The sequence below is a fragment of the Rana temporaria genome, chromosome 4, assembly GCF_905171775.1.
Source record: "Rana temporaria chromosome 4, aRanTem1.1, whole genome shotgun sequence".
In the NCBI taxonomy this organism is placed as follows: Eukaryota; Metazoa; Chordata; class Amphibia; order Anura; family Ranidae; genus Rana; species Rana temporaria.
In genome coordinates this window covers 249,114,754-249,132,670 of record NC_053492.1, presented here as the reverse complement: position 1 = coordinate 249,132,670, position 17,917 = coordinate 249,114,754, and the positions used below count along the sequence as shown (strand labels likewise).

The 17,917-nt window shown below is 40.5% G+C and overlaps 1 protein-coding gene across 1 annotated transcript in view; it reads right to left on the bottom strand.

Annotated features, from left to right (window-relative positions):
• Positions 1 to 17,917, bottom strand: part of UFL1 (UFM1 specific ligase 1) — a 109,205-nt gene that overhangs the window by 67,749 nt on the left and 23,539 nt on the right. Inside the window, exons 5-8 of the mRNA XM_040350125.1 lie at positions 11,665 to 11,779; positions 10,067 to 10,197; positions 8,119 to 8,177; positions 3,342 to 3,488 (exon numbers count right to left, since the gene is read on the bottom strand). Of these exons, the coding sequence (XP_040206059.1) occupies positions 3,342 to 3,488; positions 8,119 to 8,177; positions 10,067 to 10,197; positions 11,665 to 11,779 (452 nt within the window). The remainder of the gene's footprint in view (positions 1 to 3,341; positions 3,489 to 8,118; positions 8,178 to 10,066; positions 10,198 to 11,664; positions 11,780 to 17,917) is intronic.

Genomic DNA, 17,917 nt, shown 5'->3' with positions numbered 1-17,917 from the left:
TTCTAAAGGTGCCATTGACATGAAACTGTCACCACATGTCGGTAACAACACATGCAATTCATACATACAAAGAAACCAAAACAAAAGTTCAGAAAACAAGTGTAATAAAGTGGAATGACACAGTAAAAAAGAAGTATTGAACACATGAAGAAAGGGAGGTGCAAAAAAGGCATTGAAAGCCAAGACACCAGCTGAAATCTATCTGTTATTAGAAAGCAATTTAACTTGTCACTGCAAATTCATATCAGCTGGTTCAATCTCAACCAATGGCCTATAAAAAGGCATCTCATTAAGGTGCCACACAAGAAACATTTCACGATGGGTAAAAGCAGAGGGCTCTCAAGACCTTCACAACCTTATTGTTTCAAAACATATTTATGTCATTGTTTACAGAAGGATTGCTAAACTTCTGAATGTTCCAGTGAGCACTGTTCAGACCATAATCCGGACGAAAGAACATAATTTCACCATAAACTGGCCACAACCAGGCGCCCCTCACAAGATTTCTGACATAGAAGTGAAAAGAATTATCAGAAGAGTTGTCCAAGAGCCAATGACCACTTGTGGAAAACTTCAGAAAGACCTAGCTAGAATTAGCAGGTACAATTGTTTCAAAGAAAACAATAAGTAATGCACTCAGCCGCCATGGCTTGTATACACGCTCACCACGCAAGACTCCATTGCTGAAGAAAAACCATGTTGAAGCTCGTTTAAAGTTTGCTGCATAACATTTAGACAAGCCTGTGAAATACTGGGAGAATATAGTCTGGTCAGGGGAGACCAAAATTGAACTCTTTGGATGCCATAATACACACCAGGCTTGGAGGTCAAATGAAACTGCACATCACCCCAAAAACACCATACCAACGGTGAAGTGGAAGTGGGAACATAATGGGGCTGTTTTTCAGCATACGGTACTGGTAAACTTCATATCATCGAAGGAAGGATGATTTTAAAAATGTACCAAGACATTCTTGATTAAAAAAAAAAAAGCTGCCATCTTCCAGGATGATAAAGATAAAATGAGGGTGGACATTTCAGCAAGACAATGATCCCAAACAAAAAAGGCAAGGAAACGCTCAAATGGTTTCAAAGAAAAAAAATAAAGCTGCTAGAATGGCCCAGCCAATCACCTGACTTGAATCCTATAGGAAATCTATGGAAAGAACTAAAGACTAAAAGTTAAAAGAAGAGGCCCACGGAACCTTCAAGATCTGAAGACTGTTTGTCTAGATTACAGGGGTCTCCAAGCTACGGCCCTACAGCTGTTCAGGAACTACAATTCCCATCATGCCTTGTCATGTCTGTGAATGTCAGAGTTTTACATTGCCTCATGGGATGAGTAGTTCCACAACAGCTGGAGGGCCGTAGCTTGGAGATGCCTGGTCTAGAGGAATGGGCCAAATTCACACCTGAGCAATGCATGTGACTAGTTTCTCCATACAGGAGGCGTCTTGAAGCGTTCATTACCAACAAAGGATTTTGTACCAAGTATTTCGGTTAGCATGTTCAATACTTTTTCCCTGTATTTCTGAATTTATTTGTTTTGGTTTCTTTGTTTGTATGAATTTTATGGGTTGTTACCGACATGTGGTGAACATGTTATGTCAATAGCACCTTTAGAAATCTATTTACCTAGATAAATGGTGACGTGTGCAATACAAATTTTACCCGCTGTAAATTCTCCAGTTTATGAGATTGCATGTTCTCCCAGTGCTTGTGTGGGTTTCCTCTAGGTACTCTGGTTGCCTCCCATACTAAAAAGACATGGCAGTAGGTTAATTGGCTCAAGTGAGGTAGGGACCCTAAACAGTAAGCTTGCTGAGTGCAGGAACAGCTGTTTTAAAAAGGACATTAAAGCAGATCTCCGCCGAAAAAAATATGTTAAAAGCCAGCAGCTACAAATACTGCAACTGCTGACTTTTAATATTAGGACCCTTACCTGTCCTGGAGTCCAGCGGCGTCCGCAGCAGAGGAAGAGTGATCGCTCGTTACTCTGCTGTCCCCACCGCCATCCTCAGTGAGGGAACCAGGAAGTGCAGCATTGCGGCTTCACTGCCCGCCTCCCTACGGTGCATGCGTAAGTCGCGCTGTGCCAGGCTCACTGGTCCCCGCTGCGCTCTGGGAGCCGCGTGTTTCCCAGAACACAATGGGGGGGGGGTTACGGGATCTGACGTCCTGCCCGCAGTCTACCTGTGGACTGTGTGGCCGGAAGTGGGTTCAAATACCTGTCTTCGACAGCTATCTGCACCCCCTCCCCCCTGAAAGGTGTCAAATGTGACACCGGAGGGGGGGGGGGGGTTCCAATGAGCGGAAGTTCCACTTTAGGGTGGAGCACCGCTTTAAGTGCTTGTTAACAATGTAAATGTATGAACATCTATAACCTTACCACTAATTTACTTTAGAGCCCAACTGAATACACGGATAGCTATTTAGTCAGATAGACATCGTATGATACTTTTTCTTACTTTTACCTTGCTTAGTGACTATTTGCTACGCCTAAAAATAAATAGCTATTCATTTTAACAGCAGTATTGGGAAACTAAGACCTCAAGTATTGCTCTAGCCCCGGGATATGCAATTAGTGGACCTCCAGCTGTTGCAAAACTACAAGTCCCATGAGGCATAGCAAGACTCTGACAGCCAAAAGCATGACACCCAGAGGCATGATGGGACTTGTAGTTTTGCAACAGCTGGAGGTCCGCTAATTGCATATCCCTGCTCTAGCCTGTTCAGATGACTGCCAGCAAAAAAAGTTAAATCTTAGTAGCAAAAGATTAAAACTCGCCAGTGTAGCCCTAGTCCAGTGCTGATTTAGTGGCTTAAAAGATTTCCAAGTCACTCATCCAAATCAAATATCAGAGTCAGGATTCTTTATCTGCATACTTGCATTGACCATTGAAGTTTGGCGTTATGCAGCCTGGAAGCATCCACTACATAATTTTCGCTTGGCTCCTTACCTTTGTATTAGGATTCATGAAAGCGTGTTTGTACTGGTAGATGTTTTATTTATAACAACTCATCACAAGGTTGACTGAATCTTCTTATCATGCGAGAATGAATAAAATACTTTGTAATTAGTAGAACTTCCTGTTTTTCTGCCCATCTCCCTCTCCCCCCCCCCCATTTTTATTTCAGTCAAAGCCTACAAAAAGGTTAACCAAAATGTTGAAAAACACACAAAACAACAAAGACGCATGATTGCCCATCTCAAAGCAGTAGGTAAAAAGCCAGTCTTTTCATGCCAGAAGCTGCATTTCCTAAATCACCTTAATGTAGCTAAAAACAAGAAATGACAAAGCCCTCCTTGTTACTTGAACATAGAGAAAGAAGTGTGTTACCTAGGTAACCGTTTTGCTTGAAAAATGCGTCTATCCAATTGCTCTGTGTTCTGGCATAGATGTCAGGAATAAACACAGCCTTATCCTGTCTCCCGCCGACCACTGTGCCCTTTAAACGTCCACAGTTAACAAGCTCCTCCAACAGAGCTGCAAAAAGAGGATGAACAAAAAAAAAAATCAGGCTTAAAAAAAAAAAAAATTTTAAATGGCACTTGTTAATTGCCAGAAGAGTTTGCAACACAAGGCTTACAAATGTGCTATGTATTCAGGAGCAGTCATTCAGTAACTGGATTAGAAGACTATAAAATGATGCAGCTCTTTTTAAAGAGACCCTGTCACTAGACCATTTATTTCAAGATTTTTTTCCCCATAAAACTATATACCGTATATACTCGAGTATAAGCCGACTCGAGTATAAGCCTTGAGTGTCCATCTGCATGCCTCACTGTGTCCATCTGCATGCCTCACTGTGCCCATGACTAGACTGACGTTTAACATTGGAGTCTATGGAAGGGGTGCCCAGCATTGAAAAATTGGTGCGCCCCAGTCGTAGGTCCCCCAGACAACAAACTTTGCACACTTGTAGAGGAGAAATACATGTGGGGCTACATGTGTGCCAAGTTCCGGGTCCAGGGGACCTACAACCGGCTGGTACCAGGTCCCCAAAGGCACAAGAGGAAATGACCGTTTAACATGGGAGTCTATGGAAGGGGTGCCCGGCTTTGGAAAAAAAAAACGGTGCTCCCCGGCAGAAGGTCCCCCGGACAACAAACTTTGCACACTAGTAAAGGAAAAGTGGGGCTACATGTGTGCCAAGTTCGGCCGGTACCAGGTCCCCAAAGTCCGGGAGATCAGGTGCAAAAATGTGACTCGAGTATAAGCTGAGGGGGGCATTTTCAGCACAAAAACTCGGCTTATACTCGAGTATATACGTTATGTGCATTTAAATTATTTTAGACATGTCATTTACCTGTAAAAGCCTCCAAGGTGCAGATACCCAAAAGCTCTGAGACAGCTGTTCAGCACTAACATCTTTTAGATGTGATGTCAGCAGCCTCAGCATGGTTACTCAATTTCCCTTCTGCAATAAAAGGTCATATAAGAAGGCGAGGGGAGGGGTGAAGGAGCTAGGCCAGCTCAACAGTGAACAGACACTCAGAAAAAAAACACTATGCCATACAAGGAGGCAGGGGATTGATTTGCTAGGGAATTAACGCTCCAGGTATTCAAATGTTCTAGCAAGTTCAGAGGCACATTTCAAGGCAATACCAATCATTTACGCAAAAGGAAAAACACAACAAGTAAAAATTTAAAATAATAAATTTTTCCCCAAGCCTAAACCTGCAATTTTTAAGTTAGTGACTGAATCTATTTAGAGAAGACAATTTTTTAAATGTTTTCTAGAAAACACAACAGTAAAGACCAATATAAAAACTATTCGTGACCCTAGGTAGGGACAGAACAGCACAGATCAACTTTAGGTACTCGCATTCCCTGCAAGCCACGTCATCTAAAAAACAGGTTGCAAAAGAATCTGTCAGCTTACAGTAAAATGTAGGAGTCACTAGGATCTCTTGAGTTCACAGAATCCTAGGATGGAAGTCAACAGGATAAAACCACCTGAAAAACATTCAATGGTCACCCCAAAAGCTCTAGTGCATTGACCCACACCTTTGACATAAGGTTTAAAGTGTATGTTACCCAAAATACAATTTTTATTATGTGATCGCATATATGTATTTTTTTTAATTATAGTCTCTATCATTTTCATGTAATTCTGCCATCTGAAGTACCTGGTGGATTCAGTTAGTAACCTGTTTTCCTTGTAATAAACTGACCAAACAAAGCACAGAAGCCAAGCTGTGCTTGTATGGCCTGGTCAATCCTTTTTTTGGTCCTTCAGTGGTTCAGGACACTGTGCAGACACACATCATGCCTGTTATTGAGTAGTTTGTTCAGCCATCACACTCCTGACCAATCATAGCCAGCCTCTGGCGCACACACCCTCTCAGTCATACTCTGCCTTTTGAACATGCCCCATGCACTAGCACAGATTGCATCTTACCTCAGGTTGAACAGACTATGGAGTACAGGCACATTGTGTGTCTGCACAGTGTCCTGTAACCCCACACCCCCATTAGCAGAAGGAAGTATGGTCACATGACTGAACTTTGTAAAATAAAAATAAAGACAGACAGATCATTTTTAAAACTAAGCAAAAGCAGTTATGGTACCTGCATCATTGTAACTGTAATATAAAGTGTCTATACCATGGTATGTTAACAACTACAGTACTTTAACCACCTCAATGCAGGGCACTTTCACCCCCTTCCTTCCCAGACCAATTTTCAGCTTTCAGCGCTCTCACACTTTCAATGACAATTGCACGGTCCTGCAACGCTTTACTCAAATGACATTTTTATCATTTTGTTCGCACAAATAGAGCTTTCTTTTGGTGGTATTTATTCATGACTCCAGTTTAATTTTTTTGCGATATAAGTGAAAAAAGAGCGAACATTTTGGGGGGGGGGAACACAATATTTTCTTCTATTTTAAAAGAAATCCAATAACATTGAATTTTGTCATAAATGTAAGCCAAAATGTATTCCGCTACATGTTTTTGGTAAAAAAAAATCCCATTAAGTGTATAATTGGTTTGTGTGATCACGGACAGATGTACACAGATGATCATGTACAGATGTGTGCAGGTGATCACGGACATGTGTGTGCAAATGATCATTGTGTGTGCAAACGATCATAGCGGCGGTTCCGCCGCTAGATCGTTCTTACAGGCGGCGGGAGGGGACATCCCCCCCCTCCCGCCGCCATCCGGTGCTTCTCCGGGCTCTCCCATGCCATCGGGGGCCCGGAGAACGAATCGTCCGGCGCTCGCAGGAAGCATAGAGATGACTGGTGACCAGATGGTCACCAGTCATCTCTATGACCGTCGGAGGACCCGGGCGCGATGTGATGACGTCACGCCCGGGTCCCCGTAAGTAAACAAAGCCGCGATTGCGGCTGCTAAGCAACGGTAAACATGAGATCTGTGAATTTTTTTTCACGATCTCATGCTTTCAGGCCTGGAGGAGAGATGCAGGGTCTTATTGACCCCGCATCTCTCCATAAAGAGTACCTGTCACACACATTCCTATTACAAGGGATGTTTACATTCCTTGTAATAGGAATAAAAGTGATAATAAAAAAAAAAAAAAAAAAAAAAAAAAGAAGTGTAAAAAAAGAAAAAAAAATGTAAAAAAAAAAAAAAAAAAAAATAATTTTTTTTTTTTTAACGCCCCTGTCCCCAGTAGCTTGCGCGCAGAAGCGAACGCACACACAAGTCCCGCCGACATATGTAAACGCCGTTTAAACCACATATGTGAGGTATCGCCGCGTGCGCTAGAGTGCCAGCAACAATTCTAGCACTAGATCTCCTCTGTAAATCTAAACTGGTAACCTGTAAAAATTTTCAAAGCTTTGCCTATGGAGATTTTTAAGTAACAAAGTTTGGCGCCATTCCACGAGTGTGCGCAATTTTAAAGCGTGACATGTTAGGTATCTATTTACTCGGTGTAACATAATCTTTCATATTTTACAAAAAAATTGGGCTAACTTTACTGTTTTGTTATTTTTTGAATTCATGAAACAATTGTTTTCCAAAAAAAAGGCGTTTGAAAAATTATTGCGCAAATACCGTGCAGAATAAAAGGTTTCAATGACCGTCGTTTTATTCCCTAGGGTGTCTGCTAAAAAAACATATATAATGTTTGGGGGTTCTGCGTAATTTTCTAGCAAAAAAATTAGGATTTGTACATGTAGGAGAGAAGTGCCAGAATAGGCCCGGTATGGAGGTGTGTATAAAAGCCCGGTATGGAAGAGGTTAAAGAGGAGCAAAAAAAAGAAAAGAAAAGGAAAATGCAGCTGCTGACTTTTAATATAAGGACACTTACCTGTCCAGGATTCATGTAATATCAGCAACCCAAGACAGATTTGGCAAACGGCTTCAGGTGCAGGCAACGGCATTGTAACTAAGGGAAACTGGCAGTGAAGCCTTCAGCCGGTTTCCTACTGTGCATGCACGAGTCGCGCTGCACTTTCTGAATAGTTTTGCCATCTTCTGGGACCTGTGTGTGTCCCAGAAGGCAGCAGGGGGAAGGGAATGTTGTAGATCGTCAATCTTACCCAGAAAAAAAAAAAAGAAGTGGGAGCGGGTATCTGTCAAAATCAGGTACCTGCTTTCCCCCCAAAAAAGTGCCAAATGTGGCAGTGGAGGGTGTGGAGGGTGGAGTGCAAATAAGCAAAGCTTCCTTCTTTTGGGTGGAGCTTCGCTTAAAGGACACAAAAATAAGTTGATTTTGAAATTGGCGGCAGCATCACTTCTCAAAAGAGTTGGGATAGGACAACATAAAGCTGGCAAAGTAAGTGGTATTAACAAGGAAGAGCTGGAGGAACATTTGTTGTTACAAAAACTTGGCAGACTGCCCAGACTTTTTGTTTACACACACAGAAGTTTATCCCTTTGATCTAAACTTGGCAGACTGCCCAGACTTTTTGTTTACACACAAAAAAAGTTTATCCCTTTGATTTAAACTTGGCAGACTGCCCAGACTTTTTCTTTTGACAGCTGAGTGAACACATAAAGTCTCTCCACTTGTTATATGAAAGAATTGTGGAGATCGCTAGGGGGGTTGAAATGAGATCGTGATTTTTTTTAACGATTTTTTGTGCAGCTCTAGCAGCAACCACACATACTTAACAAAGAGAAACCAAAAAAACTTACAGTATAGTAGATGCTCCTGAAAGCCATTCTGGGTGATCAAAGTGATGACTGGAGTGGGTCTAAAAAAAAAGAAAAAAGAAAGAAAGTATAATACTAAAGATCATACTAACCTTCAGAAATTCTGTAAAAGTAAAAAGAAACTTTAACCCTGGGCAATACTAACAAAGCAAATGATTCCAGTTCAGATTATTATTTTTACAGCCCATAACTTTTTGAACAAGCTTCTTCAGTGTACACTTGCTGAGCAAGTTGATATACAATGCGCACAGTGTGCATACAAAAACACAATACATTATTCAGTGTTAAGCTGGCAATACATTATATCATTTTCTTATTCAATTTCCTTCAGATTTACCTTCAACAACTATGTAGTGCAAGGACCTGCATAATTGCATACAAATTGGAAGTGTTTTAGGTATGACCTCATATTATATGGTTTTGGTAAATCTAAAGGAAAATGGCACAGAAACATTGTATAATATATGGCCAGCCTTAGTTGGGATTACATTTGTTAGTGCACACTTGTGTTTTACTTAAAGCAGTCTTCAACTGAAGAAGTAAAAAAAAGTCCTAAAATGCTAGGAAATTATACTGCATTAAAGGTTTCCAAACCAGAAACACACAACCGGCATGAAAGATTACAGTGGTCTGGTGCTAGAAATATTGCTCTCACTCCAGTGTGAGTGGTGATATGCAACATGTATTGAAATCAGTGTTTTTGTGCATACACGTCCCCGGCGTGTGCATTTATGTACGTGCGGGATTGTGGGGGATTTTTATATGCTTAGGTGTAACTTTCATTGTTACACAGTTGAAAAAAAAAACATTTTTTAAATCACCAAAGGTCCCCAATGTGAGGATTGTTTGGTGACAGATTGCATTTAACAAGAGTTTTAGACCCTGGATGTCTCCCCTATGCTCCAAAGAATCGAATGCAGAGCAGATTGCACTGCAGTCGTTTCTTTCCTGGCCATGCTGGCTGGGGAAACACACATGGAGACCTGGAAGAGATGGTTTACACGTTGCTTCTGGGCCAGCAAGAAGAAGGGAAGGAGAGTCGACGCATGTCTGCTCAGCTCCCTCCCCTGTACCTGGTGGCAAGCGGAACACGGGATACGTTGGGGGGTTGTTTTAGCAATCTAGTGCTGACAGTCAGAAGTTGGCTTGTAAAGTATACACATACCCCCAGTATCTGTGTGTAAAACCCCCACTGTCAGGTCTGTATGAACCTGGCAGCGATAGGGTTAAAGCCAACTTCCTGGATGCGGTTACATGGTCATAAAGGGGTTAGACTTCACTCTGATTTTGCTGATACAGAATGTATATTTGTTCCTGGTACTGATGCCACAGGATCAGCAAGATAGCCAGGCAACCAGCAATATGAAAATAAAGTCAGTGATAACAGTTACATGTTTTTTGTTCCAAGCAAAGATGTCTTTATGTCATCAATTACCAATATAAACCTGCACCATCCCCTCACCCACTGCCATTCAAATTATATTGGGATCCTGGATTCAACTCCCATCAGTCAAATTTACTAGTTTAGTAACAGGTTTGTTTGACTTTACTTGTGAGTACCTCTGAGGCAGGAACCTACAGAACGTGACTGATTGATATTAAGTGTGGCTTATTAGGTTTTTGTTATATATCCCCAAGGAAGAAGGAAACCCATGCAAGATTTTTATTCTGTCCAAGGGAAATGCAATGAAAGAGCGAACAAGTGGACCGTAAAGCCCTGTTAGATCATTATGATTAATTAAATAAATTAAAATATAGCTTAAAGAGTCCCTGTAAAGATGGACTCGAAACATCACAAAATGTACACTATGTATTTCTAAAAGCAACAAAATTAAAATGTAGCAATGCCCCCCCAAAAAACACAACCTGTACCTACAATATAGTTGTGGCCAAAACCATCAATGGAATATAAAATTAAATAAGTTCTTACCTTGTTATAGCTGTAAAAAGACCACGAATACGTGCTCTGTGACGCGATACAAACGCCTCTGTATAAATCACACCCTTGTTGCTTTGGTCAATTTTCCCTTGAACAATACTGCCAAGTCTCCTTGACAGTGCCTATGGATTACAAATGTGTAAAATGTACCCATAGTGAAAACATACTCCAGATCAAAATAGCAGAGACAAAATAACATCTAGAAATACTTTTCCTAACATACCATATCCAGTAGAGTGGCGCTATGAGGTTAGAATTATTTACATCCAACAAGAACACATAACTAAATTGACTGTGCCTTGTGCCAGGTCACATTGATGACATCAAACTTGGCCAAGGCATACAATCTTGGCCAGGTTTTTATCGCTGTAAGTTTCACTAACAGGAAAGACCTCTCATTGCTTCCTATTGTAATGAGCACACAGATAGTGACACCAGAGACAATGACAGCAGTAAAATCCTGACAGAGGTTTCAACCCTTCTGCACGCTTTAAAAAAAGCAAAACAAGTTTTAGCAAGTACTGGAAATTCTGATGAAAATGTTCTGAAAAATGAAAAAAGATTCTTATGGTAAATATATGAGACAGGGCCACATCTAGCCTGTCTGAGACTGTCATGTCTGTCATAGAATGAATTAAAGGAGTTGTAAAGCCTTGTGTTTTTTCACCTTGCACTCCGGCCCCCCCGTTTTACTTACCTGAGCCCCAAATTTACTAGGGTGCGATCCTGCCTCGTTCTCCCCACTGCTTCTCTGCTCTTCATTGGATAGATTGATAGCAGCGCAGCCATTGGCTGACGCTGCTGTCAATCAAATTCAATGACCCAGCTGCCAGGGGGGGGGGGGGGCCGAGTCATACACTTGGCAGCTATGTATGCCGAGTGTATGACACAGGAGCGCCTGCCCGCAAGGTAACCCTCTCGGCAGAGAGATTCCCAGAGGGGGTTATCTATTGTGGGGAGGAGCCGCGAGAGCCGTCGTGGGACCCCAGAAGAGGACGATCGGGGCCACTCTGTGCAAAACTATGTAAAATTTAAGAGGAAAACTAGGACAGCCGAACTCCAAAAACGTTCCTTTTAATAAAACTGGTCACAAAAAATACATGCCACAGCAAAAATTAAAACAGAAGCTGACACGTTTCACACTGTAGCTCAGTGCTTAATCATGAGCTATGATTAAGCACTGAGCTACAGAGTGAAACGCGTCAGATATTGTTCTAATTTTTGCTGTGGCATGTATTTTTTGTGACCAGTTTTATTAAAAGGAACGTTTTTGGAGTGCGGCTGTCCTAGTTTTCCTCTTCAATTTTGCATATCATTGCATTGCTGGCAACCATGGTTTGGATCCAGTGAGAAGGTTCTTTGGTTGTATCTGAGCGGTTACTTTTCTTCTCATCTGTGCAAAACTAACTGCACAGTGGAGGCAAGTATGATATGTTTGTTATTTTTTTTATTTCATTTTTAAATGTGAACCTCTAGAACATTTACTTTGAAAGTAAACCAGGAGGTCTAGCCGATTTATGTTCAAATGCAGTAGTAATAATGAAAGTACAGAGCTACTGAAATATGGTTCTGGCTGAGTCCTTTATCACCTCTGTCAGGAAGTCTCCGGGGAGGTCGTATGTCTTGCAGAGTTCTGATATAGTCACTTGGCCGGCTTCCTGCAGTTTATCATTAACTTCTTCTGCTATTTGGTCCAGATAGTTGCTAATAAAGCAAGAAATATGGGTTAGGGTTTTGACACTTGCAAAATTATTCAAAGTCAAGATTTATATGAGAAACGTGGTTTAATGTTTTTAGAGATACAACTAATGTAAATAGTCTATTATTTTGAGGTGTGTTAATATTTTAAAATCCTTCTTTTTATAGCCTGCAACTATATATGCACACAGGGGCAATCTTATCTGCCTGTTACATGTGAAGGGTTGGGGGTTCTGCACTTCTACCACTGCAAGTTTATAAGACAAGGTATGCCTTAATGAAAGTAAGAGACTCTGTGCAGACTAATATCATGAAACTCGCATAATACTGTGTTAAGACGATGCAATATTTTCTTTTTTTTTTATAATTCTTTATTTTATATATCTTTTTCTTTTATCATATACAGAAAATAAAATACAGCCATTTCAATTTCCTCAATGACATATCAACCATGTTTAACATTAACTAAATATCTCACATTCCATATTTGGAATATCTGCATTTTATATCATATCAATTTTTCCTTTCCTTAATTGTAGTGCATTCTTTTACCTATTCTTACTACCCTCCACTACAATCTTCGAGAGAGCATCTTTACCATCAAAGAGCAATAGTTTCCCCCCCACCCCCCCCCCCCCCACAAAAAGAAAAAACAAAAAACAGAAACAACACAAAAAAAATAAAAAAAATAAATAAAAAAAATAAATAAAAATAAAATAAAAATAAATAAAAAGGGAACAGATTCTCCCCCCTCTCTCCAGCCCCTCCCGCCCCCTCTAGTTATCACAACCCCCATATTCAATATATGGGGTCCAAGTCCTCAAATACTCCTCCTCTCGCTCCCTGAGTCCCATAGTAAGATTTTCCATCAATTGAATCTCATTTATTCTGCTAAACCATTGTGTTTTTGTTGGAGGAATCGTGCTCTTCCATAAGATTGGTATGCACGCCTTAGCTGCCGTTAATAAATGTCTTAATAAGGATTGTTTATACTTTTCCAGAGACAGTGAAATATCGAAGAGCAAAAATGCTTCTGGTCTATCACCTAAATTTACCCCAGTAATCTCTCGAATCGTCTCCGAGACCATGTCCCAGAATTCCTTTAACTTTTGACAGCTCCAAAAAATGTGTATCATGGTCCCTTCTTCTTTCTGGCATCTCCAGCACAAACTTGATGTATTCGGGAAGATCCGATTCAATAACTTCGGTGTCCTGTACCACCTGGTCAGTACTTTGTAACCCCCCTCCTGGTATCTGGATGCAATTGACGCTTTATGTGTAAATGAAAAGATCTTGTTTTTCTGTTTCTCTGAAAACTTTATACCCAAGTCCCTTTCCCATGCCTGTATAAAAACTAATTCTTGGGGTGCACTAGAGTCAATCAATAGATTGTACATATATGATAACATATGTCTCTTTGGTTCTTTCTTTAAGCAAATTTCTTCAAATTTCGACGGTGGTCCTATCTCCTCCTCTCGGATTTTTAGAGAACCTATGAAGGTTCTCAGCTGATTTCGTCTCCATAAGTCTAAATCCTCACCGTATGCTTGTTCCATTTGATCGTTATGCATCACATGATTATTGGTCATAAAATGTGTCAGTCTGCTAATTCCCTTCCGTCTCAGATTGTTAAAACATCGGTCTTTAAGACCTGGCTCAAAGCTTGGGTTGCCCAAAATGGGTGTCATTGGACCAATGTGTTTCAGCAAATTTGTTTTCTTAGCGATCTTTCTGATCACTCTAAGAGTGGCATTTATCGTTGGATGTTTTTTTATACTCTGAGGAATCTTGCTTTCTGCTATCCATGCCAATCCTTCTAATGGAATGTTGCACATCTCACGTTCCATGTTAACCCATGGTTTGTCTTCCTGATGTGTGCACCAGTCTGCTATACGTGCTAAGTGCGAGGCGTCATAGTAGCCTATGGGGTCTGGAAGTCCAACTCCCCCCCTTTCTTTCGGTAAACTCAGTATGTTCCTCCGCACTCTTGCAGATTTACCTGCCCAAATAAATTTCATAAATCTGACTCTCATATCTCTTAGAAATCCCGTCGGTATTTTTATTGGTAAGGTCTGGAACAGATATAGTATTCTTGGCATTAAATTCATTTTTACTATATTAATTCTGCCGAACCAAGAAAAAATTTCTTTGTCCCACTTTTGTAGGTCAAGTTTAATTTGTTTTATCAGAGGAGCAAAATTTAATTCAAAGATCCTACTTATCTTCTTTGGTATCTTAGTCCCTAAATAGTCTACATGAGAATCTGTCCATCTAAGGGAGAAATTAGCTGTTAATTGTTGTTTCATCCGACTCTCTACCTCCACTCCCATAGCTTCCGACTTGTTGTAATTTACTTTAAAATTAGATATGTCTCCATATCTTTTTATTTCTGCAAATAGGCATGGTAACGATGTTATTGGGGCGGTTATTGTGAACAGTAGATCATCGGCATACGCTGCTACCTTGTATTCTTCTCCCTTACCTCGTATACCTTTTATATCTGTGTTTGCTCTAACAACTCTCAGAAATGGTTCCAGTGAGAGGATAAATATAATAGGGGAGAGGGGGCATCCCTGTCGGGTTCCGTTCTGAATGGAAAAGCTATCCGATTTTATCCCATTTATTTTTACCCTTGCAGTAGGGCAAGAGTAAAGACTCATAATCCAATTCTGTAATCCCCTTCCTAATCCTATATGTTGCAGTATCGCTTTTAAAAATCCCCAATCCACTCTGTCAAAAGCTTTTTCCGCATCCGCCGAAATAATGATTAGTGGCTTATTAAGTTGTTGGGCTAGATGTATTGTACTTAAAACTCTTTGGGTATTTTCTCTGCCTTCTCTACCTGGCGTGAACCCAACCTGGTCTGCGTGTATCAGGGCGGGGATATACGTCAGAATTCTATCGGCCAATATCCTTGCGAAAATTTTTAAGTCCACATTTAGCAAGGATATTGGGCGGTAGCTCGCGCACTGAGCAGGGTCCTTCCCATCCTTGGGAATTACTGCTATTTCTGCCATTAGAGTTTCCGCCAGCATCCTATGTCCGTCACGAATTGAATTATAGGCCGAGATAAACTTAGGCGCAAGCTTTTCTGCGAATATTTTATAATATCGTAGTGTGTATCCGTCAGGGCCTGGGGCCTTTCCCAGTTTTAATGATCTGAGGGCACCTAAAAACTCCTCTATTGTGATTGGTCCATCTATTTTCTCTGCGTTCTCTGTCGTTATACTGGGCATCCCTGAGTCCTTTAAATATTCTTTTATCTTTTCTTCTCTGTCAGATATTTTTGCCTTTGATGATTTTTTATCCAATTGATACAAGTTTGAGTAGTATTCTCTGAATACTCCCGCTATTTGCTGCGTTGATCTAACTATTTCATCTCCTTGTGTTTTAATTTTTTCTATCCGGTTCCGGGCTTTCGTCTCTTTGAGTGCATTTGCCAACAGTCTGCTAGGTTTATTCCCGTACTCATAATATACTCTTTTACATCTACTCAATTTAGCTTTTGCTTTTTCTGTTAACATAAGATTCAGTTTTTCTCGCAGGCCCGTCAGCTTTTCCTCGAACCGCTGTGTCTGCGCTTTTTTATGTGCCATTTCCATCGTACGGATCTCTCCCAGCAGAGTGTTGAGTTTAGCACCCAGAGAGCGTTTTCTGTGTGCTCCTAATGATATAAGCACGCCCCTTAAATAACACTTGTGCGCCTCCCAGATATACATTGGACTTGTTTCCTCCAGGTCATTAATATCAAAAAAAGTATCTATCTCCCGAGCTAACTGCTTCTCATATATTGGGTCTTTTAGTAAGGACTCGTTTATTTTCCAATTCCATCCATCTGGGCCTCTCTCTCCCCACTCTATGCTACAGCTTGTAGGCGCATGATCTGATATGGTAATTGATCCTATTGATGCATCTCGCAAACGAAAAAGAATATTCTGATCGATAAAAATATAATCGATTCTCGTGTATGTCTTATGTTTAGCGGAGAAAAAACTGTAGTCCTTATCGTGTACGTGCATAATCCTCCAGCTATCCACTAACTCTGCATCTTGTAGCATCGATTTTACTTTGCGTAATTTTATGTTAGATATGTGGGATCTACCCTTTGATACATCAAGTGTCGGTTCTAATGCTATATTCAAATCTCCACCTAAAATTAATGTCCCCTCTTTATTTTGTTGTATAATTTCCAGATATCTTTCCAGAGCAGGTATGGGATTCACATTGGGTAAATATAGATTTGCCAGAGTGACCTTTTGCTCCCCCAATTGACCCTTTACTATCACCATCCGTCCTTCGTCATCTGTTATTAGATCGGATTCCTTCCATAACATTTGTTTCGAAAACATAATTGCCACTCCATTTGCCTTGGATGTCTGAGAGGCACCATGATACACAATTGGAAACTTATAGTTTCCCAATTTTGGGATCTTATTTTTTCTAAAGTGTGTCTCTTGCAGAAAAATTACTTGTGCTTTGTTTCTGCCGAGTTCCGCCATTAATTTTGAACGCTTTTCTGGACTATTTAAGCCCTTTACATTATAAGAAATAAAGTTAATTGTGTCCATTTTGTCTTCCCTTCTCTTCCCTCCCGCCGCCCCCCCTCCTCCGACTATCTGAAGCGTATACAAAAAGTTCTCAAATATTCCACAAGGGAATCTGAGGTCCCAGAGAGGGGAAGTGGCGAGAGGGAGGAGGGAGGAAGAGGGAGAGCAGAGAGAGAGGAGAAGAAGGGAGAAAGAAGAGAGAGAGGAGAGAGGGAAGAGAAAAAAAAAAAAAAAAAAACAAAAAAAAAAAAAAACCCCCCCTTACCCGTCCCTCGGAGGCTGGTCACTCGTCCAAGCCCCCGAGTAGTTTACTTCCCTTTCCCTTTTAACTCCAACCACTCGGTCCCTATTGGTCTGTCAACCTATAGGGCACCCAGCTATAAGCAGTGGTATGGAAGAGAGAGAGGGAAGAAAAAAAAAAAAAAAAAAAAAAAAAAAAAAAAAAAAAACCCTACCCCTTGAACGCCTCCGGCTTACCTCCTCCTGGAGGAGAGGCGTTACAAATGGGGAGAGTGTATGTGCAATACAGAGCGTGAGGTGCCTCTGGAGCCCCCCCACGTTTGTCCGCGTGTACCCTTACTAAGCTTATTTTGCCTAAGGCTTACTCACCCCAGCTCAAGTCCAAAAAGAAAGAAAAAGGGAGAGAAAAAAAAGGAAAAAGAAGAAAGCATCCCATATAATTAGACACCTATTTGCTATTAAGTGTCAATGTTATGAAGCTATTTTTAGTCGAGTTGAGTAGGGTGACGTCTCCTATCCGCCCCTAAGTTAATGAGTGTGATATCCAGCGGGTGTGACTCCAAGTCGAGCTTATTATATTTTATCAATGGAGGACATACCCCCCGAAAGAGAGGGAGAGACAAACACAAAAAAAAAAAAAAAAAAAAAAAATACCTAGGTTTATCCGTTCTTCATCGGATCCATTTTCCTAATTAATATCTCATACTCCCTCTACGTTAACATATCTTTCATAGGGTACTGTGCATTAATACATATCTTTTAAACTGCTTATCATTTTCCTACTACCCATTACCATCCACCCTCCCTAAAGAAAATTCATTGTTTTTAACTCACACCTTTTAAGAGATTTTAACTTCAAGATATACAATATGAAAATATAAAAATATAAAGGTATACAGTACAATACTCCTATATATATGGTAGACCTAATTCTTATAGATATATACATAAGACCTTCCCTAGACCGAGGACCCTCCCACCCTTAAACCCTTTCCCATTACTCTATCTATTTATTCAAAGTGGTGTCTTATCTGCCTGTTACATGTGAAGGGTTGGGGGTTCTGCACTTCTACCACTGCAAGTTTATAAGACAAGGTATGCCTTAATGAAAGTAAGAGACTCTGTGCAGACTAATATCATGAAACTCGCATAATACTGTGTTAAGACGATGCAATATTTTCCAAGAGATTTATGTCATATGATTGGGAGCAGCAGTTTTTTTTTTTATGGCATAAAAGTACAGTACTAATGATAAGCTCCCTACTGATTCTTGTGAAGTATAATTTGATTAAAAGTTCAGATCTTAAAATTGAGTTTAGTAAAATGAAGCGATAAATATTAAATTTTTTTTACCAGA